General features: G+C 41.2%; 1 protein-coding gene across 3 annotated transcripts in view; it reads right to left on the bottom strand.

Annotated features, from left to right (window-relative positions):
• LOC122868874 (speckle type BTB/POZ protein) overlaps window positions 1-25,712 on the bottom strand; it is a 157,154-nt gene that overhangs the window by 97,550 nt on the left and 33,892 nt on the right. For all 3 annotated transcript variants that reach the window (XR_006376196.1, XR_006376197.1, XM_044181285.1), the window contains exons 3-6: window positions 16,841-17,123; window positions 15,222-15,343; window positions 12,165-12,316; window positions 4,217-4,344 (exon numbers count right to left, since the gene is read on the bottom strand). Coding sequence is in view for 1 of the 3 variants with exons in the window: in XM_044181285.1 (XP_044037220.1) it covers window positions 4,217-4,344; window positions 12,165-12,316; window positions 15,222-15,343; window positions 16,841-16,918 (480 nt within the window). In the remaining 2 variants the exon portion in view is untranslated. The remainder of the gene's footprint in view (window positions 1-4,216; window positions 4,345-12,164; window positions 12,317-15,221; window positions 15,344-16,840; window positions 17,124-25,712) is intronic.

The raw sequence follows: 25,712 nt of genomic DNA, 5'->3' as shown, positions 1-25,712 counted from the left end.
ATGTGTTCATTAATAAAAGCCTAATTGCTTCATTTTTGTTTCTAATAATCAGTTTTTAGTTATATACAAATCTATGTTTAATGCATGTTTCTTTTCTTACTACAATCTTCCTTGTGGCAGAATATATAATCAACCTCTATCAACATGTCTCCTCCTATTATTTGTGTGATCCTCCCTTAAATGCATATCCAATGAGGAGAGGCACACACCTTGCAGACACTTGCACAAATGACTGCAACACCAGCCTAGTCGTCTGATTGATAAATACAGCACGTTTGGGTCAGAATTGGTCACATCTGTACCTGGAAAACAGGCGCTAAAGCTGCAGTAAATCTGGCCCCTGTTCTTTGCTCTGTTGCACTTCACAGTGATGTTTACTGAACCTGAAAAGAAATCACCAAGTGAAAACTCTCTTCATCTCCCCCCTCTTACTTTATGTGTCAATCAGAAAGCAGCCAAATATGCAGCAGTTTGCAACTTGAATGGAAGCATAATAAAATCAATGCAATTTTTAATAAAAGGCCAACATCAGTCCATATTGGCAAAACAATATAAAAGCAAGTGAGGAAGCAGCTCTTGGATCTGACCCCAATGTGTCTGAAGACAGGTGCTCCTGATGGACAGGTAGGCAATCGATGTCCACAAAAAAGGGAATGAATTCCCAAAACAGTGAAGGCACACTGCTTCGTTAAGGTACTTAGGTTAAAAAGCTGTTTTATTTATTATAGCAGCTACATGACTAAGAGCAAGACCAATGCATATCAACTGCACGCTGGCCTTCCTCTGGGTCAAATAACCACACACTCACTCACACTCAAACTTTTGGGAATTCGTTCACCTTTCTGTGGACATCAGTATATCAGTATGTCTCTAGTTGAGATGAAGACAGATACAGTGTAAAGCAGAGAAATAATTGATACAGTATGTTGTGTCTGCATGGTGGATAAAGAGAGTATCAGGGTTTATCCTGCATGTCGCTTCCAAAGCCACAGCAGACTGGGGAGGAATAGACACTCTCCTCTGTGAAATAAAGCAAATGTGTCCGGCAGCAGTACTTCTCTGACTCTCCCTCTGGCTGACTAAAGGTGGACCACTGTGTTCCACCACTTTTCAGCAGCCAATTTAACATGACTGACAGATGCATTTCACCATAAATTTCTCCATTCCAAAACAACCTCTTCTTTTCTCTTTAGTCAGTCAAAACAGACTTCCAGAGTAGTAACCCTTACAGTGTCAGTCAACACGGCTCTGCCTGCAGGCAAATCACAACAGCACAAAGTTGTCGAGAGTTTCCGGGAGCCTCAGGACCCCAAGTGTGTCTGGTCTTACTCTAAAAACTTCAGAGCATCTGCATTGTCTATAGCATGAAAAGCTAGACAGCATTGGTCTGACCTTAGAGCAAGAGGTTACCTGTGGTGCTAACAGGGAAAGAGAGAATAGAGGTAAAGAAAGACAGGATTTAACCTCCTTTACCTCTGCTTCTCGTTAGAGGAGATATGAGAAAAGAAGGTAAAAACATGTCCCATCCACATGAAAACATTCTCTCTAGAACAAAATCCAATCCAAACCATCTTGACGTTTTGTTTTTTTATCCTGTATCATTTATATTTTTCCTCTTTGTCTGTTCTTCACCCCTCTGGTTCGATGCCACCCAGTGCGCCCACTTTTTCTAAGAAGGCCTTTCCGTCAATCTCTTCTCGCTGTGCCTCCTTCCCCTCCTTTTTTATCTCTTTCTGTCCCTCATGCTCTCTTTCGACAGCCAACGCAGCACCTTTAATGGGAGCTATCTCCTCATTAAATACCTGCAGGTGTCTGCAGCGCTTTGGCAGGGATGGAGAGAGAAAGAGAGACGGAGACAAAGAAAGATACAAAAAGAGAGAGAGCAGTGACTGGTGTTGTTCAGGCCCTCTCCGACATGACATATAGCTAGATTCCCTGTGCTTAATTTGAATTACTAATGTCTCCAGAGGCAAAAGAACCGAGCGTAGGGACCAAGGGTCAGGAGGAGAGGTTGGGCCAGTATCCCCCACCCGCAGTGATCTGGCTTCTCCACATAGCCTTTTCGCCTCTTTGACACTCTACTACACAGAATAAGACAGGAAGAAAGACAGGAGACGAAGGAGGGCAAAGAGGGAGAAAGGAGAAGTAGGGAGGCTGAGCAGAGGGGGGAGACAAGGGACAGGTGGGGAAGAGGTGAAGGCAGAGTTAGGGAAAAAAAGTAAGAAACTGTGATGTTCAAAGTGGGAGGCAGCAAGAGATGAAAGGAAAAGGAAAAAGAGGTGGAGGAGATTGGATTTGAATGAGAGATAAGATGGAGGGGGAAGAGAGGAAGTGGAGGGGATAAGAGAAGAGAGAAGAGGGAGAGAGCTGGACTCTGGGGCGATGGGGCTCTCTCAGATGCAGGACGAGACCATCTGGACGAAAGCGGAGCCAGGTCTCTGACAGTAAACACTGGGCTTCACTTTCACATGGAAAAAGACCAAGAAAAGAGATTCAAACACCCGTTCCGCACTGTCTTACCACCATCCGCCCAAAACCCAACTCCGCCAACCGTCCTGCCCACGTGCTGGTGGTAAACGCTACCAGACATCACTTGGCAATCTCAACATTTACTGCACACAACATGCCACTTCCAGACTGCCTTTTTTTCTACAACACACACAAATGTTTTAAAATTGATTTTAAAATACTGCTTCCTGTCTATATATCTATCTATATGCTTTAAGAATATGAACTCTTTAGACCTCTCAGGTCATCTGGGGATGTTCTGCTAAATGTTTCCTGAGGTTAAAAAATGGTAAAGCTTAAGTTACTATGCTACACACAGGTAGAGAAAACTTACTATAGAGACTACTTTTAAATCTTAAAAAATACTGAACAATACAATACAATACAAAAACTGATTTTACCTTGTGTATAAAATGTGCTATATAAATCAGGTTTGCCTTGCCTTGCCTGTTCATCAGCAGAGCTGGCTAAATACCACAGTACAACAGATATACACGGGGGAGGAAGTGGCCACCGAGAACTTAAACCAGCAACCCCACCTCCTCCCCTTCAGGAGAGTGGATGAATTCAGTGAGAGAGGACTCTTCAAGGTAACTAATCCCTCTCTCTTCCAGCTCATTCTCTCCAGCAATCAGTCCCATCCTCAAAATTATGCCCCAACGAGACACGCCTGCACAAACACACACAATATATGCATAAGATACTCCTACACCCACACACACACACACACACACACACACACAACGACTCTACCCTCCATCCCACATGGCTCAGGAGAAGGCACTGCCCCTCCTACCCCTCTGTCAATAAGCCCAGTTTGGAAACACTTTAAACAGACTTGCACATAGCTCCGCTACAAAAAGGGAAAACTTCAAGACATGCTCTCCCCCATACCCACAGGGTTAATTAGAATTGTTTTAAACAGCCACTGCCATGCTTTTTAAACATTTATGGGTGCATGCATTACAACTAAGGCATTAACATATCCAGGAAGTTTAACCTATTCTTTGCTCCCTGGCTCCATTATGAGGAGCAGAGGGGAATGAGAGGGAGGACAGTTGACCTCTGCTGCCCCCTATGTTACAGCTGAAAAACAACAAGGGGATTTTCAATGAGGAGCAGCAGCCAGCTTTGGATCAGAGGAATCGGAGCCAAGCCACCATGCCAGCTGAATGACAATCAGCTTGTATGTTAGTGATGAGAGAGAGATCTAAACCCAGAGGCTATGTAGTACCAATAAAAACATACATTATTCACTAACAGGGACATACAATGAGTGGCAGTGATGAATAAAAATATGAGTGAGACAGGAATTATAGTGATCACTCCAGGGCAAAACCACCAATCCAAACAATACATTTAGATATTTCAACAGTATTCATTATTTTTTGATTCTATTAAGATTATACATTCTGAGGTAATCCGAGTACTTCTACTAATGTACATACAACTCAGCATCAGTATGATCCAACATCCCAATTTTGGTTTTAAAGGTTAATCATAGAAGTCTGGGTTTGTCTGCAATGTTGAAATGTCTCATTTGATGAATAATAATTTTGATCTAGCAATATAAGCTATAAGGGTCATCATTTTTGAATGTGCCTGTACTATGAACTTTTGGGGGAACGATTTTGAGCTTAAAGATGAAGAAAACGTGAACTCTGTTTAACAAATAACCACAGTTCAGATAAACTGTCTCAACCCTTACCTCGCAGAAGAGTGTTAATTTGTCATCGGGCAGCAGACCGTTGGCCTCATCCAGCAGGAAGTCCCTCCTTATGAACTTTTTGAAACCCCAGTCCTTCCCCTGGACAAAACGGTACGCTCTCTGGCTCTCTGGAAAAGAAACACATGGACAAATAAGGAGAAACAAGTTTATTTGGAGACTTTCACAACGTGATTAAGCTCTGTGTGTGTGAATGTGTGTGCGAAACAGAAAGTTTGTTATGAGTCATGGCCATAAGCAGCGGAGGAACAATGGCGAAAGAGGCTGGGTGCAGGAAGTATTGCCTGCAGGGAGCTTTTAACACTTCAGAAGAAAACAGAATCTCTCTCTCTCTCTCTTTCCCTCTTTCACTCTCTGTATCCTCTCGCTGCCACATAAAGACTAGTGGTAAACATGAGATAGAACTGCTGTGCCTCTTTGGCCAAGAAGTGAGAAATTGCAGGGATCAAAGCAGTCCAATTATCATGTGTTTATGGAGTGCCAATTATCTCTGACAGTGGCAGGAAGGATTCTGTAACACTCAGTTGCACTACAAAGACACAGGAAAGGTGCTGGAGTTCTTGTGTGTACAATAGTCACACTGTGGGGGCGGTCACAGCTATCTACAGTCACTTAACAGTCACAAATGCTCACATACAAGGTCAAAAGTAACGACAGACTATGACTGCCTCAGAGATCACAGCAAATTAAAGCTAATTGCAGATAGAATTGAAGCAAGGCACTAACACATACATTCTGCAAGTAACTGGAGCTCTGTTGGAGGGACGTAACACCATTCTTTGGAGAAATTACATCATTAGCCATTTTGTTAATGAGAAGAAAATGCCTCCTCAGACACTGCTCTGGGATTTCTGAATGTATGGAGACATCTTTGTCTATTCCTATCAGGGTAGACATGCCTCACCACCTGATGAAGGTAATAACCTCAAGCTGTGTATCTGTGTTATTATGTATCCTGTCCTGTAAAGGGTTAAATGGCATCAAAAGATGTAGGAAAATGCACCCAAGCTACAAAAGAACCACTAAAAACCAATTCATTATTCAAGTATTTTAATTTCTTTGGCAGATGTCCCTATACACATGATGTTAACCTGCATCTGGATGATTGGATTGTGTTGTAAAAGAGCAGAAACACAATCCAGGAGCAAATTCACTAAAAACACACTGAAGATCCAATCACCAAAATCACCAGAAGAGGTTGTCCGATGCTCATTTGGCTGTAAGTGTAAAAGCGATGTGTCTCCAGTCTACACACAGTATATCAACTCCATATATGTAAATGAGCATTTCTGCATGAAAGCAAATCCTTTCAAATATGCAAACCAAATAGGGAACTCATAGAGTGGAACGCAAGTATTAAGAGGGTAGGCACCTTACGCCTAGCAGAATGTGATTTGCAAGAGACATCCGATTTCAACCTGTACATGAGGATTATTTTAATGTAAATGCTATCATATCCCTAAAGGCATGAAATATCATGACTTGAAATGTACAACTATTTGAGACTTTTAAAATGGAAAATAAGAAGAATGTGCAACTAAAAAAAGAGTCAAAATAAAAACAACTGTATAGAGCCCATGTCTGCTTGAGGTTATGGAGGGTTTTAAGGGTCAAAACAATAACTAATATATTAAATACCTAAAGAATGATATAGTTAAATGCTTAAGTAAATGAATACATGTATAATTACATAATAAAATGCTTAAATAAATAATTAATTACATAATTGAATCCTTAATTGTCACCATAAATGAATAAATCACAAATTAAAAGAGACATTAAATATATATGTTAAATTTGTGTATTTATATATTTATTCATTTATATATATTTACACATTTGCATATTTATTTATTCATTCATATATTTATTTACTTATTCATTTATTCACACATTTATTTATCTATAATTTTATATACTTTACTATATACTTTCATTTATCTATAGTGTAACTTGCTGCAGCAAAATAAATACATCTGTCAACTTCATCCATCAAAAGTCAGGGAGCGGGTTAAAGCCTCTGATTGGTGAATGAACAGTATTACAGACCCAGCAGGCTCAACCAGTCGATCGCAAATACAGCTTCATTAATTTCCGTGTCAGTCAGGGTCGATATCATTCCAATTCTGTTCAGCTACAGCCAACATACCTAGCTACCACTGTAGCATGCAAGATTTCATTAAGTTCTGCACCGGGTGCTGCCATCTTGAATTAGGCAAAAGCAGTACATTCAAGATCAACCACCAATCACAGGGCAGAGTCCGCCCCTGACTTCTGATGGATAAAGTTGACACATTTATTTATTTTGCTGCAGCAAGTTACACTATGGATAAATATTATTAAGTATTAATAAATCAATAAATAAGTAAATTAATAAATAAATATATAAATTAATAAATAAATAAATATACCAGTGTGTAAATATATGTTTTTATAAATAAATGAATATACAAATAAATTTAACATTTATAAAGTACTCGGGTCGGCTTTTCCGTGAAAATGCAAAGGATGTAATGTTTATGTGTGCTCTCGAGTGCCTTCTCTCTCCGCTTCCCCACAGTGTCAACAGTGTGTGACTGTGACACTAGCTAACATTAGCTTAGAAATGGAGTCCGCTAACGTCAACAAATGACTGGCACCCACTACAACACAGAATCGAACACAAAGTCCAAAGTCAAAGCTAACATTACTGTAAAACGTGAAATATATTGTGGTTTTAGCTGGTGAACGTTGGCTTGCATGCTAACGCGGATGAATTGTTAGCTAGGTACAGTAGCAAAATACTGTCTTGTGTGGATAACATCAGCTAAGTCTAGTCTTCTTTAGACCTGGTAAAAGGGCATGAAGTAGTAAAAGACTCCTGATAAAAGGCGACTGAAACAGGCTATAAGCTACACAGTCACCACATACCAAGAGGTCATCACCTCTCACGTTCAAATATCTGCAGTGTGTGCACACTACATGTGTTTAGCCCCAGCAGTTCAAACAGATTTCTCTTCAGGCTGCTCTTGCGTAGAGATCCCAACAGGAGATCTGCTGATAGATCACAGTGGGAAGCACTAAGATGAAGTGTCAATGCTGCTGTAAGATCCTTTATCAAATCCCCTGTTTGGATCTGAGGGAGCAGCCAGCCAAAGAGGGGATTGGTGGAGGACTGCAGTGCATATGCAGTTACTGCCACCACTGCTCATGCAGGGGGTCCTTCACTGTAATCCCCTGCCTCTAGAGACTGCTGACAAAGAAGCTGACAGAAATCACCATGCAAACACACACACGCATTAGCATACATGGAAACCAATGCACAAAAATTACATATCTATGCATTCCGCTTTTTCACAGCACTCTACTTTGTTCATTGTTCTGCCACTGTGTAATAGAGGGGGAGTGTCAAGAGTCACAGAGTTTTTCAGACCAAAGATTTCTCAAGCAAAGCTGAGCAGGTGTGAAAAGAGAGTCAAACTTTTGTGGCGTGTGTGCACTGTACTGTTTGTGGCTGGGTAGACACAAAGCAATAGACTTAGTACCTGGATCCTTCTCAAGGGTCTGAAGAAACTCTTTCTCTGCTGACTTTCACCCACTCTTTCATGTCCTTTAAACATGTTAGATAAGACCTAGCATGAGAGACCCAGATGAAGTCCAGAGGCACATAATCTCCTTGTTAAGTCGTGTTATTTGGGTATGAAACAAGACTAGCAGTGATGAGTGAGGACTTCCCCAGTGGCAGTTTCTAAAGCTAAACTCGGGTGTGAGGAGAGAGGTTGGCAGGAGAGTGAGACAGGGGGAAGCAAGCCAAGAGGAAGGGGTGAGGAGAGGTGAGAGGGAATGCTGAAAGAAGCTCCAGCAGACTAGGGGAATAGGAAAGAGAGGTGTGACTTCTTCAGTGCTTACCCATGACAGTGAAGTGCCTGTGTGGCTTGTGTGTGTGTGTGTGTGTGTGAATGTACACATGCATGCAGGCAGCGATAATGAAGGTGTGTGTGTGTGTGTGTGTGTGTGTGTGTGTGTGTGTGCTGAGCTCAGCTAATGCCATGCTGCCATCTCTAGTGGGGCATCAGAAACCTGCAATGGCAGAGAATCAAGTGCAGGTCAGATCACTGGCGCTCACTCTTTCAGTGAGCTGGCCAAGGTGGCGGGAGTGCAACCACTGCCAGAATACCAAAAAGAGCTGGACAGTGGTGGAGGGTGCAACTGACATATCCAACAGGGAAAGTGTGAGAGGTGAAAAAGACTGGTATGAAAGACAAATTGACAAGCGTAGATAGGAGATTGTGTTACGTGTCACAGCACACTTGTGGTGAGGACATTTACTGTATTGTATTTGTACTGGGAAAATGATTATGGAATTTGTGTTGAAAATCACAGTTACAATGTAGACGTGTACGGTTACCACTCAATAAATAAGATATGATTTTCAAGGATTTACCATACTGCGATGCACTTTGATAGTTCCCCGGCATTGAAGAGCAAAGTTTCTCACTGTGCCAAAAAAAGACTGAAGGTGATGAGGAAGGTGAGAAAAATGAGGTTTGAGCCGGAGACCAAAAGAAGAGGAAAGCGGGAGCGATGCCATGGTGTTTAAGTGAGCAGGCCATCCATATTCAGGCAGAGGGCTCAGGGGCACGGTTGGCACACAGAATGAGAAGGTCACTAGAAGACGAGCTGGCATGTAGAAAAATAACAGCCGACACAGCAGCCAGAGTCAACATCTCATCCTGTCTGTCACTCTTTTGGCCTTCTCTTTCACACATTCAACTTAGCAAAATTCCTACACTAACCACTACTCACAACCACCAACAGACGATACTTACATCCATTTCCCAATCTCTCAAAACTTACTGATGTGAAAAGGCAATTAGCATAGCCCCTAAGTGAGCAGACCTCAGTCTATACAACTGTATATTTATCTCACTAGTTACAGAGTTTCAAAATCTAATTTAAAACTTAATTCCCTCTACACACTGATTCACATTGGCTGGCATAAAGCAGACAGATACACATATAAACATGACATACAGTCTTTCAGAGAAGAAAATCTAATCTCTATTGAAGATTGAGCTCTATAAGCTAGTGTCAGCACAAACATGCCTATTGACATTCTTTCTACCAATGTCAATACTATCTGATTATGTCAAGACTGACCAATAGCTTCTACTCTATTAGCCGTGCTCCGCTCATCCACACAGAATGCCTGATCACCTCCATCAGTTACTGAGGGCAACAGACTCTGACAAGCTCACATCCAGAGCTTCAATTAACCGAGAACCCAAAAAAACACAGAATCTCCAGCTACAAAATATAGAAGCAGCCCACACCAAAAACCTGCTGTAACTAGACTCTCCAGCTAACTCATACACACATAAGCTCACTTAGCCTTTGGCTACAACACAACAAAACCATTGTCTGTAGGGGAGACTTAACAAGGAGACTATTTGAATACAGAACAGCTTGCGGCAGAGAATGAGAACTTTCCATCTCTCCTCTCCAAGCTGTCAGAACAGGAGTCTGCAGGGGGGCAGATGTTTTCTCTGGCAAAAGGAGGAGGACGGGGGAGGGGGGGTGTCAAGAGACAAGTTACAACCCACCCAACAGCCTCAGAGGAGAGAACCAGCACATTAAGCCAGGGAGAGAAATGATGTGGCCAAGCCGAGAGTACGGGAGTACGGTGTGGCGAGGGGAGGTGGTGGGCTGCCACTGCCGCCTGAATCTATCTTCATTAGCAAGTACAGACCATCAGAAGATCCAGACACAGACACACACTCTCTAGTGGGGGGCTCAAGGGCTGATGCGGATGTGTTGTTTCATCAGATAATGTCAAGCTTTCCAGTCAAAATCTGCCATCGTAGTGCAGCCTTCAAATCTTGGATTGTTTTTATACATCTTCCTTTAATTACTGCGGGTGTACTTTAATTGTCAATATGCACACGCCAGTTAGCCCATCAACACAAGTCAAAATTTATACCCGCTATCTGGGTAAAATTAAACAATGAGTACCAATTCTCAAACCCATTAGTGACACAAAATGGCTTGTAAATAAGGAGTTTGCCTCCTCCAAAAACTACAAAAACCAGAAATTCAAAACGACACCTCAAACACAAACATCAGCTGTTCAGCTGTTCAGCTGTTCAGCTCAGTACTAAGGATTTCCATCAGTAGGATTTTGACATGTGCATTCAATAGCAACATTACTCTGCTATGTTTCAACACAGTGTACTTACTACAGTTTCAAAACATTTCTTTCTTTACTGATTATCCACTCATACTTCTACCTAACTATTCCTGTTTAAAGTTCTCAGACTTAATATGCATTGTATTATAAATTGTCCCCACAGGGACAGAGTGTATAAGCAGGCTGAGCAGTGACCTGCCACATAAACAGTCCACAGCCACCCAGCTTTCTTAATTAAGGCACTTTGTTTTTATTTGGCCTCTTTTCCTAGAGGCCTGGATTAAATTGGATTCTAAATGATCCAGAACCAATAGAGCAATCTTTACTGCCATAATCTTAGACAGAGTGCTCACTAAACTGTCACAAATATGCTGGCAGTTGGGTAATTTTCTTTTGTGACAGGGCGAGCCAAGTGGAGAGCCCAGGTCTCCCTAGGGGGATTGTGGGAAGATTGGAGGAGGGCATATGGCAAGAATGGGGTAGGGGGTGCACCATAGAGCACACCATTTATAGCCGAAAGCCCCTTGAGACACAAAAAGAGACGAGGAGAGGAAAATGAGATCCTCTTCACTTCACTCAGTATTCCCCACATTCAGGCTTTTCTGGGGTCATTTAGGGAAGCAGTGCCCACGAAATGGCCAAGTAGTGAAGTCAAACACCTCAAAGATCTGTTTATTACTCATACTGCAGACAAATCCGCTCCACAATACCACATAGCCACCAGCATACAGTATGATAGGCAGGAGAGAAAGCTTTAAGGACAATAACCTTTTTTGTGAGCCTGTCGCCGAGAGTTAAATGGTGGTATTCCAACATTACAGGGCAGAAGTGGAATAAAAAAGGATAAAGAGAAAGAAAGTGACATTGTGAATGTGAAAGAGAGGAGCGAGAGGTCTTAGTTAGCAAATGAGGGACCGAAAGTACACACGAAGGGGTGGGGGCGTCAAGTTCACATGGGGGAATGTTTCTCAGCAGGAAAAATGATTTCCCTTTCTACACAACCTGCACCGCAGGGGGTTGTACACAGTTTCACTGCATATGCCTACGATTCAAACACACTTCCGCCTCCTACCTCCCCTCTCCCTACCTCGCACCCGCCCCGTCTTCCCTCCTCCACGCTTCCTGTGCAGTGTGCTGCAGGGTGCCGGGAGAGAGGGAGGCAGCCAGAAAGCCTGATAACCAGGAAGCGGTCACATCTGGCCCTCACTAATTCAATTCCACACAAGTTTGCTTTTCCTCCCCATAACATAACCTAATTTTTAAAAAAGCAGGAATTGGAGGCGCATTCATTTCCAATTCATCAACGGGTAGAGAGGCGGACGAAGACTTCTAAAAAGGTTGGGTCTTTTTTAATTAAAATCCAAATTGCCCCACGCTACTTTGAATTATACATTTACTAGAACCAGCAGTGATTACACAAGCCCATATGGCTATCAATACCTCACATTATTAGACACACTTGGAGTATTAGACACACTCCCCACCTCCTACATTTACAAAGTTCTGTGCCCCAAAGACACAGGTGTGACAGGAGTTTTTAATTTTGAACCTTTCAAACTTTGAGATATCCTCAGTTTTCTGCTGAACATAGACTTCTATGCCGGTTGGGCCTAAATAGTTTTTCAGTTATTAACACCAACTTATTTCCAATGACAAGAAAAAGAAGAAAATCATAGACAGTTAAAGAAAATGAAAATGAGGACTTGTCTATGTGTTTCAGAGTTCAGGCCAGTATCTGTTGTTTTTGGTTAGGGTCAGACTTACCCATGGCTTTGGTCTCTTCTCCCTTGGCATTGAGGATTGAAAACTTAAACTTGGCGCGCACCTCACTTTTTGGGCAGCTGACTAAGAGCAAGTAAAGTGACAGATAGTCTTTACTCTCCTCATCCAGACCTTTAGGGTTCACACGCAAACACCTGGAGGTAGGAAAAAAAAAAGAAACACACTGATCAGACAGATAAAGCTAAAAGGTAATGTGATGCTTCAATTCCTGGAAGTATTTTTCTTACTGTTTGTATGCAATAATAACTTTATTTTATTAGTAATGACACTCAACACATTTGTACTCACTAATAGCCAGACTTATTCTAAAAAGACCATTACAAATTTTCATCCTTGGCTTTACAGTCAGATCGATTGATTTCATCCACAACCCTTCACTTGTGCCAAAGTGATGGTTTCTGGCTCGGCCTGGAAGTTAACGTGTAGTTCATGATATAATAACATGAAATTTTGCCCACGTGAACAATAATATCTCAGCATAGGTGATTCTGCAATACACGCTACTGTATGCAGCATGAAACCATCTCAGATATATCATGACATCTGTTTAAGTGAAGTAGAAAATACAGCTCTAAAAAAGGGATTTTTTTACAAAGCTGTAATCAAAACCATACTCTTATTTATTCACTCAATAATGAATTTTTATAGACAGCTGAGATGAAACACGATGAACCAAAGCCTGAGCCTTTTTAACACAAACAGCAATATAAACACATATTACAATATATCAATGTCAAACAGCAACAAAATGGCAAAAGGAATAACTACGCAGAACATTTCACAGCTCAACGTGCACAGAAAAGGAAGGAAACACTTCTACCTCAGCAATGCAACTGTGTAACAATATCAATATGGTATCGTAGCCAAGACCGTAACACAACGATTATTTGACCCACCTCTATATCTGACCAGGGATGCAGCCTTCTAGCTAACCTCCTTGAACTTAAAATGAAAGGTGAGAATCCTAAATCTACTGTAGATCCAATATTCCAGGCAAAATGCATCCACTTTCTTTCAAAACAAAAATACATCAGGCACATGAACAATATATTTTACACAGGGTATTAAAACGATTTGCTGTGTTCAGGGCATCAATGCTACGGCCAAGTCATAGTCTTTTCATGTTTACATACAACAATTTCACAATTGTATATAGTTGTAGGACAGTTAAATGAAACACATTAACTTGGCCATATGGACTATTACTTAACATGTGAAGCACCTGGAAGCTGTAATTCTACTAAACCATTTGAGACAAATACATTTTATACAAACACTTAAAGATTGTTACTGAATTTCATAATGTGCTGGAGCTCTCTAGACTCAACAGTGATGATAAAAATCTATATACATATATTCTGTAATGTATTAATTTGGTAGGCAATTTCCCAATAACTCTTAATACTTGCCTAATCAAATGACCCCTATTAATAAACTGTTGGAAGGTAAAAGAAAAATGGTAGTGACTGAATTGAGTAAGTACTCATCTGCAATTCATAGTTGTTGTTTTTTTCCTGTATTGTAGATAACCTACCCAACATTCTTGACAGGTTCTTATTAATTCATCAGTATAAATCTTTTCATTATTATTATTATTGTTACAATTTGTTCCCTCTTGCTGTAATGCCTAATGGTGTGGGGCTAACCTGCAGTGCACTTTGGATCTAATTTCTCTAACAAGCATCGGTGAGAGCATTGGAGAAACAAGGATTAATGCTACTGACAGCGAGGTATGATACAGAGGGCTAGAAAAGAATTCACTCCAATAAGATGAAAAAGCTGGTAAACAGTCTTGGGTAGGCACTTAAGGAGGAAGTGGACTAATGGCATTATGTCCAAAAACAACTTAGGTTGATGTGGTATTTGAAAAAAGGTTTTTCTCTGAAATTGCACATCTCCGTTTGTTTCTAATTTAAGCAGGTAGCAGACCAATCCCAGACCCACTGTTGTGTGGTGTTTTACCTGGAGCTACAGTGATTACTTTCAGCCCCCTCAAAATGTCTATAAAATATCTGCCAATGCTTTTGTGTGAGATACAGAATCTGTTTCCCTGCTCTGTGGAAGCTCTTCTGTGAACATGAAACAGTGTCATTTTATTTCAATACTATTCAATACCAAAGTCTTGCAAGTGTATCTTGAGTCTAGCCTACTGTATACCTAATAAAAACAGGATAGCTGTTTATATGGATCTAATTTGTTGTCATAAGATGAAGTTCTCATCAATCCAGCCATCAACCCATCAGTCCATGGGAGTCTAGGTCACAGTCAGGCTAAGAAAGGTGGCCCAGAAGTTCTTCACCTCAGCCACTTTGTCCAGCTCCTTCAGGGGGGATCCTGGGGCTTTCCGAGACCAGAGGGGATAAATAATCCCTCCAACATGTTCTAGGTCTCCTTCAGGGTCGACCCAAGTCCACCAACTCCTTCCAGAGTGAACCAGTGCAGACTGAAATCGTACTGCTGCAACTAAATCTGTGTTTTAACAACTGACCAAAGCCTCCTTTCCAGTGCACTGTAATAGGCTTTCCTGGGAGGCAGAGCAGTGTGACACCTCGATATTTAGAGCAGAGCCTCAGGTACGTCAGCAATTCCTTTGTTTTTCATGAAGAATATGTCAAATGTACAGTAAGTCTGAGTAGTTAACTGGCTATACATTTTCAAATTTTCCCCAGTGTTCGTATGCTTACATTTATGTTTAACACAGACATTTATCCTGGCATTGATCCTGTTTTTATCTTTCACTCTGGGCCAGATTTGACTAAATTCAAGCATGACAAATTCAAGTGCTACAAAAATTATTATTCCAAACACGTGTGTAAGTAAACACCAGTGGTAATGTGGACTAGATGAAGGCACACGAAATGCCACTGAAGCAGTCAACTGTATGCTGATGGGTTTAATCTCTTGAAAACAATGTTCTACCGCTCAAAGATGCAAGAACTAGATAATACTTGTGAGATGGTATTTTCTCCAACATCTCTCTCAGAGCAAGAATGTTGTGTTTTCAATATCTGATAGCTGCAACGGCCAGCCTTCACCAACCATTTGAGTTTGTCGTTGGCTCCTGAGGAGAAAGTGGAGCTTTTGATGACTTCTCCCATCTCCTCGCGACAGAAGCTGAAGTTGTTGATGGTCCACATGTAGGAGAACTTCACCACTTTGATCTGTGCAGAAAAGACACAGGAAGGGCTGAAACCAGATCTCTTTATTTATATATTTATCTATTCTATATGGGTAAGTGGTGTTTGGTCAGCCTGGACTTCAAAACCGTACATCAAAACTGCCTTTCATCTTAATAAACACTGACAACAAACGAAGGGAAAGAAGAAAGGATATTGTAAAAGTGGCAAAAGAAAAAAAAAAGAAAAACAATTTTGCAAGGACATAGAGGAGATGAAAAAACAGACATCATCAATGACATACTTTATCTAGCTTGGATCTTAACAGGAAAGTGATGTCTGAACGAGCAAATCTTGTACTGCAATGACAAACACAATTTCACAGTATGGGTAACCTTTAAACAAACTCCTAAAAAGGCACATTTCTGTGGGAAACAAATTATACTCGTAATATCGAATCAGTCAGGAAAACACAGTAACTAGAACAATCCAGACTTTTTCATTCCATTCAACTGCTCATTGACCAGTCACATAAAATATGAAGCTTTTCTGATTACTGACGTTCTTTTAAAGTGAACTTCTTCTTTCTTGATAAACAGGCTTACTTTCAGATACAGAATGAGGTAGATAACACTTCTATCAGTCAATCAGTGATCACACCCTTCAAAGAGTACTCCACTGACTTAGCATTGCACCTGCATAACAATGTCGGACTCACAATGGACAGTTTTTTAAAAAAGGATCAAGAGAGGGATGTTTACGAATGTAGCGACACTGCTAATCATATCTTTCACAAATCAACGTTTTCTCATGTGAGCTCACGCTTAGTAGGTTTTCAAAACATCTGGCTATTGGCAGTCACAAGTAGGGAAGTGCTCTACTGGAAATATGTCTCTGTCAACCCTGAAACGTAAATTTGACAATGAGAACCGGTCAGTTCAACCCTGCCTGGACTGGCAAGTTTTTGTTTAATTTAAAGCCATTTTTAAAGCCATCTCCAAATACCTACTTGCATTTGTTTAATATTTGTCATTACCAAAAACAAAAAAAAAGGTTTTAAATAGGCTGCTGAAATCTACATTTCCTGGTTTTAAAATCTGGCCCAATTGAATTTGTAATTGAATAGCCTCAAGCAGAGATGAGGAGCGGGCTGCAGAGGTCTGGTAATCTCACTTTTTTCTGACTCCACACTTCCAAATGTTTTTCATTTTCAAACTTGTAGTCACTGACACAGCTCCCGCTGGAGCCACAAAAGGCTTTTTTCACATATGCAATTGTACTCGGCAAGAGCTGTAAACAGATTTTGATGTGTAAGTTAAGTTGAGTTCTCCTTTAATTCCTAACAGAGAAGTATCTCAGCTTGTACTGAGTAGTAATTGCGTGCTTGATCAACAACAACAACAAAAAAACTATTTGTTGACATGAAATTGAAATTGCATGAAGTCTTGTAATTAAAGCAACTACCAAAGAGGATAAATTAGGTTATGCGGCCAATCACATGCACTCCCCACACACACAGCAGAGTCATGCATCCCTCCTCACCTGAGTATAACACCAGCTCTCAGCCATGGGAATGCTGGACATTTCCACCGGGGGAGGGGGGCTTGGGACTCTGGACATTGCCAGCCTTGATGCAGAGATGATCGGAATGGGGCCGGTGCACCAGCCAGATGTGGGGTGAGGTGGTATGGGCCGTGTAGGGGAGGGAAGGGCCAATAATCAGTCAAGCTGGCCGCCTCTTAAACAACACCTGCCGTACGGAGAGCTGCAGAGAGATGAATCCAGTATAACAGGATGTCCAAACTCCAAAATAGCTACAGGCACCCTGTAGGGACACAGAAACACAGTCATTAAAATAACTCTGACTTTAAACTACTGAAGCACATTACTATGAAAAGCTGTGACCTTGTGTGAGTGCTAGTGTGTATGTGTCTGTATTTGTGGGTGTCACTGCAATTCCTTAATGAATGTTTAGTCTAATTGAGCGGTATTTCCTAGTAAGTAAGGGCTCTGAATTCATTCGTTTTAAAGGAGGGTTCAGCATTCAAAGCACAGCAGCAGCGCACGCTCTGCTTCACTGGGGGAAGCCTTCCTTTGTCTGTGCTTGGTTTTGTCTTTGTTTTGCTTTGAGAGGAGCAGAGCGCTGTGCCAACCATCTGATTCCAGCCAGGCTGCACCCGTCCACTGTGGCTCTAAGTGAAGTGCAAGACTTAAGACTTTCATCTCAAGCTGCCAGTCTGTACTCGCACAAACACACACACACACACACAAGGTCACACAGTACTTTCAAAAGCCAGTGCTGGCTTAGAAAGGTCAATGTTGTTTTTTATAAGAGCCTGAATTCAGAATTTTTTTTCATTCTGAAATGCTGCGATTGAGATTTACACTGCAATGGCCACGTCACCTCTCACAGGGAAACTTCATTATTTTTGCTACACTAGCAGTCTCATGGGATTGAAAATCGTGTTGAAAAAAAAAAAAAAACAATGCGACAGTTTGGTTTCAAAGCTTCATTTCTCTGCTGCCTAAATCTCTCATTTCCGCTGGTTTCATCCTCTGCTCCTCTCAAGTTCCTCTCCACACATTTCATACCTAAGTCACCACAAGGTCTCAGGATCTGGCTTTTCTCACTCAACCTGCACGTCCCCCCTATCTCCTGCCAAAGAAACCCTTCCACTCCGCTACTTAATTAGTGGCTGATTGAAAGAGAAGTTCAGGACCTGAGAAAACTTGGCAGAAACTGAGTATCAGGCCGAGAGCACAGAGAGACGGAGCGAGAAATGAGAGAATGGGTGAAAAGTGAAAGAGACCTCTGTCTTCGCGAGTGGGTTGGAGACAGGAGAGGCGACCTCGACAGCTCCAGACCCAGACACGACTTAATTAATGTTTAGAGATAACGCCTGCATCTGATCTTCCTCAATCTAGTTCGCCCCTTTTCTTCTTTTGTGCTATCTGTATCTGATGAAAAACACTGGTGGCATTTTCGCTCAGTAAAACAATAAAATATTAATCACAAAAGTTGGGAGAACAAGGCTGCACTGATTTGCAATTTAAATTACCTGAGACTTCCTGGCAATTAATTATAGTCTATATGAGTGAGTGAGGGCGTATACACGCACGCATGTGTGTTTCTCTGTGTGTGTGTCATCATTCGGGCTTGTTACACAGCATATCTAAAGCACAATTTACCAAGTGCTTTTCTTGTATCCTGTCCCTTAAAGAGCACCATGAATGCCAAGTAATCACAGGGAATCAATTTAAGAAAACATGACAACACTGGCAGCACTGCTAACAGCGTCACCGCTTTCTAAATAGACCCAGATGACACTTAACCATAGTAAAGCTAAGGATGTTTTTTTCATCCTTTTCATGACAAACATCAAGAGCAGAGCGGCAAGACGAAAGCAGCAATAACAACTCAGAGAGATGCAGGAGATGTGTGCTAATCATAGGACTCAGAAGAAATGTCGGCAGACAGTTCGTTTGTCATGGGAATCAGATGATGACAGCGTGAATGGGAAGAATGACGAATAGGTGATATGGCACAGAGAAAATAAATATTGTCACATTACAGTGTATGCCGGGCAGAGATTTACAAAGACTTGTGTGTTCCACCAAAAGGCCATTAAAAGACAAAGTAAGGAGGTAATGGAGGTGCTGTGCTTCAGATAACGGAGTGGTTATTGCTGCTACTTGGGCTTCATCAGCACCTCACAGGTTGGATAAAAAAGCAGTGGAAATAAGGATGAAGGTAAGGGTGATTAGAGCGAGCGATACGGAATGAGAGCAAACTAGTTCAGATTCTGCACAGTATACGTCTTTATCTCTTCTCTGGAAAATACAGCAAACTTAGGAACCAGATCATCATATTGCATACATGTATGGAAAGGCCCTGCTGTGAATACGACATTGTGAAGCCTATAATGTTTAGTTCTTGTGGGGATTCAACATTACAATTTATGAGGGCTGATGTTGTACTGAATTGCACTGAAGTAGAGAGTGGATTTTTCCTCAAGTCTAAATAACAATTGAACATCATAAGCTTCACAGAGATAGTATCTATTGCAAGGCATTTTTATTCAATTGCATTAGATTGTATAGGTGTTCATGAGCGTGTTTACCTTTGTACAAAGAAGAACACCTTACAGTATCTGTACATTATTTTTTGATTAACTGTTTACATGCTTAGTCTATAAAATGTCAGAAAATTCTAAAAGACAGTCTAAACAGTCAAAACCACAAATATATTGATCTTACAATGATGTGAAACTGAGAAAAGTAGCAAATCTTCAAACTTGAAACTGGAACCAGAGAATGTTTTGCCGTTTTGCTTGATTAATGACTTAAACGATTCATCGATGATCAAAATTGTTGGCGATTAATTTTCTGGTGATTGACTAATCGATAAATCGACAACCAATCAAACATGATTTGCATACAACAAAGAAGTTAAATTGCAAGTAAAATAGAAAGATTACAGTTTGAGTTAAATTTTTATGGTAACACACATTATCTTTCATATAAATACAACACCCTTGATTTAAACACAGTTACTTTGACAACACTACGATGAAGTTTCCTATTGCTAAGAGTCTAACAACAGTTTTGGCTGAACACCACAAAATCAAGGAAGAAACAAATTTGTATGATTGTGTGTGTTTGTGTGTGTTTTGCGTGTGCACTGCAGCACGTGTGTGAGTAAGAAGCAAGGGAGGGAAGGAGGATGGGCCACCTCCATCCCCCATCCTCGTACCATGCCTGTTTTCAGAGAGGGGAGCCAGATGAGGAGAGTGAGAGGAGACCTGGAAATCATTTATACTCATTACGGAGAGACAGTCTGCTCTCACTCTGCCAGTCCAGCCTCCGTCTCTCTCCATCTCTCTGTCACACACCTCAGCACGCCAGGGACGAGAGTCTGACAAACCAACAGACAGATAGATTCAACTTCCTCTGTATAAACAAGAGCTAAGCGAGGTGATGCTGCATCTGCCTCCCCCATCAGCATGAGAGCCGAAGGCTGCCAGCTGCCCAGATACTGACCAGACCATTACAGCCACACTACATACAGTAACCACATCACAAGCTCATGTTACACACTGAGTCAATACACGATACTCAGCTCATGGTGTAATAATGCTTGTGCTGTGATATTAATTCCATCTGTAAATTTTACATGGTGATAGCATATATTTCTGCACATATGTTACCTCCATCTGCGAATCTGATAATGAACAGCTTACAATGCATATTTACACTCGAGGACACATTTCTGTTCATTTGTTTTTCCATCTGTGCCCGTGACAATCTGAATAGCTGGGGATGCACATGTCGCCTGCACAGCCATCCCAACCTGCAGTCTGTCTATAAAGACAATGCTTATTTAACCGGTTTATTTTCAACATGTTCAGCTGTCGAACTGTGATTATTATTTTTATCTTTAGTACTTCCCTTATGCAAAAACGAAAGTGATGGTTTTGGCCCTCTGAGGCTGTAATGCTCATTATACACCAGAAAACTAAAATCTTGGGTGAATTAAAAATGGAGACACAGGTTTGCTATTCTAACACCTTTACCACTAGAGAGACAAAAAAAGTTTTGGTCTGAGCCATGGTGCCAAAGAAAAGCCCAGTTTGCAACATTGCAAGAATCAAAGATTTCTGGATAGAGTTTGTTGGATGTTGTACAGATTATAAAACCTTATACAGTAAATAAAACTGACTTGACTTGTTGCCTAAATTATAGGAGGTTATCTTCTGCACAGTGACCAATTTGAGATATTCAGGCTCATCTTGTCAGGCTCAGCAATATACTGTCAGACTGGGATCAACTTTCATTTCAGTGTAAGCTGAAAGTCACATGGTAAACATCAGCATATTAACGTTCATGTTAACTTTTGGATGTTAATATGCTGACATTTTAGCATTGGACGTTTTGCATGTTAGCACGTATTATGTTCAATATGTATCTGCAATTATTTGTTACATTTTCACCGCAGACATTTTGACACGTCAAAGCAGAAATAACACAGGTATAAATAGTTAGATAAATTAAGGATGGTCCTGGTATTGTGCATGCTGGCTCGCTGTCACACTGTGATGGCTTACTGGGACATTTAAGTAGAACCAAGTTATCGTTAATGTTATTAGTCAAGTTACAAGTTAAAATGTCTGCTGTGAAAAAAGCCTACCCATGTAAAATGTGTCTAAATATTTAACTCAAAATTGCTGGAACAGACTGACGACACTGCCATTGAGCCACGCAGTTAGCATGTTATTGCTATTAAACAAGTTCAACTTTAGCTACCCATCTCTTTCATAATATGAGTAATATAATGATTAAGGGAGCTACACAGTGAGTGTGGCTACACAGAGCCAGTTCATTGTAATATTACAAGTTTCTGGGCGTCCAGCAGCCTGGTGGTTTAAACACATACAATAGCTAACTTCCCGCAATGTCCCCAGTTCAGTTCCATGTTGCATGTCATACCCCTCTCTTTCCTAATGTTTCCTGTCTGATCTCCCTTGTCACTGTCACATAATGGCAAACACAAACTTCTGTATCTTTACTATCAGTCACTGTAAAGAGTCCTCCCTCCTAAGCAAATGCCAGCCCTGTTTAGCCATGAAAGGTTACATTAAATTAGATTTTGTTTATGCAATTATTAATTCAAAAGGCACATAAGATAACTTTACAGTATCTTTTCACTGGAAAGATACACACACAATACAGCTGCTGGTGGTGATGATAATCCCTATATATGCAGTTATATCAATGGATTTGAATGAAATAGTTTATCCCAAAAATCCTTCAATATGGCCATATGGCAGGAACTTCAGGCGACCAGGCCTGCTGTGAAATGGGAGGTTAAGAGTGACAGAATAGAGAGATGGAAAGCCTTCTGGAATTCATTACAGTTATTGCTGAGACTCTCAAAAAGAGAAAATAAATTCATTATAAAAAAGACAAAACAAAAACACATTCTACATGCGAGCACACAAGCAATTACAAACACACACACACACACACACACACGCACAAAACGTGTTAAACTGTAAAGCAAAATGAAAGGGAAACATCAAATACACAGAACCACCCACTATCCTCTCCCTTCAGGCCCCGCTTCCTGCTGGGAGGAGAAGAAAACGGGTGGCACGGCGCTGAGACATCACCACCAGGTGGACAGGGGGTGGAGCTGTGTGATTTGGCTGCTGCAGAAAAGGCTAAGATCACAGCAGGGATCCTGGAGTGTTTAGAGGGTCACCTTGTGCGACAATAGGCGGCGAATGAAACAGTGAGATACAGAGACGGGCTGCAGAGTTTAGAGGCACAGACTACAAAGGCTGAAAACATGCCAAAAAGCTGACGCTAAGTGACAGAGTGTTGCAGCTTTGAGCGTATGCGTGACGCATTTCTGAACGTAAATCAAATGCCCACATGCTAGCTCACCTCTCCACAGCTTAGAGTCAAGTGCTTTTTTAACAACCCCCCCACCACCACCCTCTTCCTTCCAGCTCTGGTGAGAAATCTGACAGAGGGTTAATGAAGCCTGTTCATTATAAGGTCAAATTCCATTAAAAGTGGAGGGGAGCTCCAATGAAAGCTTACAGGGAGCATGTGCAGATGCATCTGGGGGATCAGCAAGATTGATCAAGTGAAGTAGCTGACTCCCATTTCTAAAAATCATACAGCTGGCTGGAGGTGCACTTCCTGTCAAATAAGCACACACACACAGGGATCATATGACGGAAGTGATTCCAACTCTCCATTATGAGAGATTCAGGAGTTTTGGCAGCAGACAAGCAGAAGGTCACGAGAGAGGAAAGTAGTGCAGAGGTGACATTAATGTCAAGAAAATTTTAACTTTTTGGAGGTTGCTGCAGGTAAGACTGGCATGGAAAAATAGACAGGGGGGAGGAGAATTTCCTCTCAGGTGTGAGTGAAAGGCACATGTCTGAACAAGGCTGGATGTGGAGCATGTATGGAAGCATGTCTGCAGTAAAACAGTGTCTGTCCACCTTGCCTGTGGCTAGCCATGAGACTGTTGTGGAACATACCATTTAACTTTCACAACACTCACTCAGGGAGAGAAAAAGAGGGTGAAAACAGGAATAAGAAAATGCCGGGAACAGTGGGCACACATGCATGACAGGGCTGAGCGCAAACTCGCCGGCGGTTTGGGGAGACACTGGAGTGTGTCGGATCCAGGGCCAGAGGAGGTGTGATGGATTAAGAGGCGCCGGCAGAGACAGAAGCCCTCCCTGAACCGTGGAGCAAACCCCAGTGAAACAACATCACCATCCCTCTCCATATCACTGATGGTCTCCTCTGTCTCTCTATCTCTTTTTCCCATCACTTTACCTACCCATTTTCTCTGCCTCTCTTAAACCCAGTCAACTGCTATAAAACCAGGCAACCATGCCAGTGCCACACTTCTTCCTGATTGCTTTAGTCCCTCGTTTTGATCACATTTCCTACTTTAGAAGATATAAAATTGAGAAAAGTACTCATTTGTACAGCTAAGATGACAAAGGTACCATAAGAAGTCTCACATCAAGATAGTGAGAAAGCCCAAATTAATAATGTTAATATCCTAGCTGCACCTCACTGCATTAAGTGTACCTATCACTACTATGAGTGGTAATATTAATTAACTTAATTTTGGTGTCACATTTAGAGATAAGCAGTCATTGCATTGATGTTTTGGACTACATTTCTAAGAGAACACTTCACAGTGTTGCTAGTACTTCAACATAAGACTGACAGCAGTTTCCAAAATACATATAGACTACTGAAGTGACTAGTGAAGCAAGTACAAGTATAGTCATGCCAAAAAACAATCATGTCTTTAATGAACAGGGGCAAACAGTTAAATAATAACAATGTGATTACTCTATACCTTTTAAATTATTCAAACATTCCACATAGGGAACAGTGCAATGGTCAAACCTTGGTGATATGAGAGAAAAAGATCTCAGCTCTCATCGCTACATCATCATTTAACATAATCAATGGCCTAAACTGGCTAAAAGCTGTCTTAGCCTCGTAATGCCAAGACTGAAAAAGACAAAGAAGAGAGTATTTTGTCAGCATTTGGTCCTTGCCATCATCCTTTCTTCTCTCTCCCCATCTCTCCATCCTTTCTGATCTTCCCCAAATCCCTCCTCTGGTCCTGTGTCTCAGTATGAAGGTCCTGGAGGTCAAATCCTAAATCCAAACACAAACAAAAGAACAGCGCCTACATAACATTCACCTATACCCATTTAAACCATATTTACAAGTAACTGACTTTAACTACAGTCAAAATGTTGAACACTTGGTCCCCGTAACGTTTCCATATTTTGCCACAGAGCTGCAATCTGTGAATGAATGTCTGATAAGTACATGGTCTGGTGTACTTCATTACACACACAAATACCTTTACCGCAATGACTTTCAGTCTTGGTAAATCCCATTACACATGCAAATATATCTATCGGCATACTCGTCTCCCAATATTTTGCACACTCAGCTAGAAACATCGAATGTTACATTTTCAATCTGACCGACCTGTAAGAAAGATAAAGGGCTCATTTGACAGACACAATCTGCACTGCTGCTGTACTTAATTGGCAGTGATAACAGTTTTGCATGTGGTTCAAACACACAACCCTTAGATAAGGCCAAATGTGTACGTATGTGTACATAAACATAATGCCATGCTGTGAAAAACCCAGACTGGAGCTTTAAGTCCCACATCTAAAGCCTTTCAGTCTGTGCTCTTGCAATTTGTCCTTACACACTACTCCAATATGATCAATTCGCCCTTTACAGTATACTCACAGCACAACACTTCTGTGACAAAGCATAGCAACACTTCTAAACAAGAGCAGACAGGCACACAAACACACACACACACAGCAGAGAGAGCCAAATCCACTGAAAATTAGAGATTTGAAAAACTAAAAATTATATACTCTGAGGCAAACATCAAACCACAGTGGGCCTATGTAGCCAAGACAACAACAGAAAAGTGCTTTTTAAATGACATAATGATATTGGCAGCAGTCCACAGCTCTCTCACTCAGTCTTCTTCTCCAACACAGACAACCACTGAAACACAGCAAAGTCTGTCTAACCATCAATATAAAAATCTTTTTTTTTCTCGGAACTAAGCAGATAGAGAACAATATTTGTGCAAGAGCGTTTGCATGCGTGAGGTAAAGCTTCTTTCACCATCATCCACACGACTACTAATCTTACATATTACCCTGCCTGTTTATTTTCTGCCCTGCAGAGGCTCGCTCTCCACATGAAGTTTTATTCTCATGAAGTGAGCCGAGCCTAAAGAAAAAGGGAGGAGTGAATGGAGTGAGAGGGAGTTGTTTTGTTACCACACTCAGTGCAATGATGCAATTTATAATTAAAATGCAAATAG

Source organism: Siniperca chuatsi, linkage group LG21 (assembly GCF_020085105.1).
Source record: "Siniperca chuatsi isolate FFG_IHB_CAS linkage group LG21, ASM2008510v1, whole genome shotgun sequence".
NCBI lineage: Eukaryota > Metazoa > Chordata > Actinopteri > Centrarchiformes > Sinipercidae > Siniperca > Siniperca chuatsi.
This window is presented reverse-complemented; position numbering and strand designations above follow the sequence as displayed.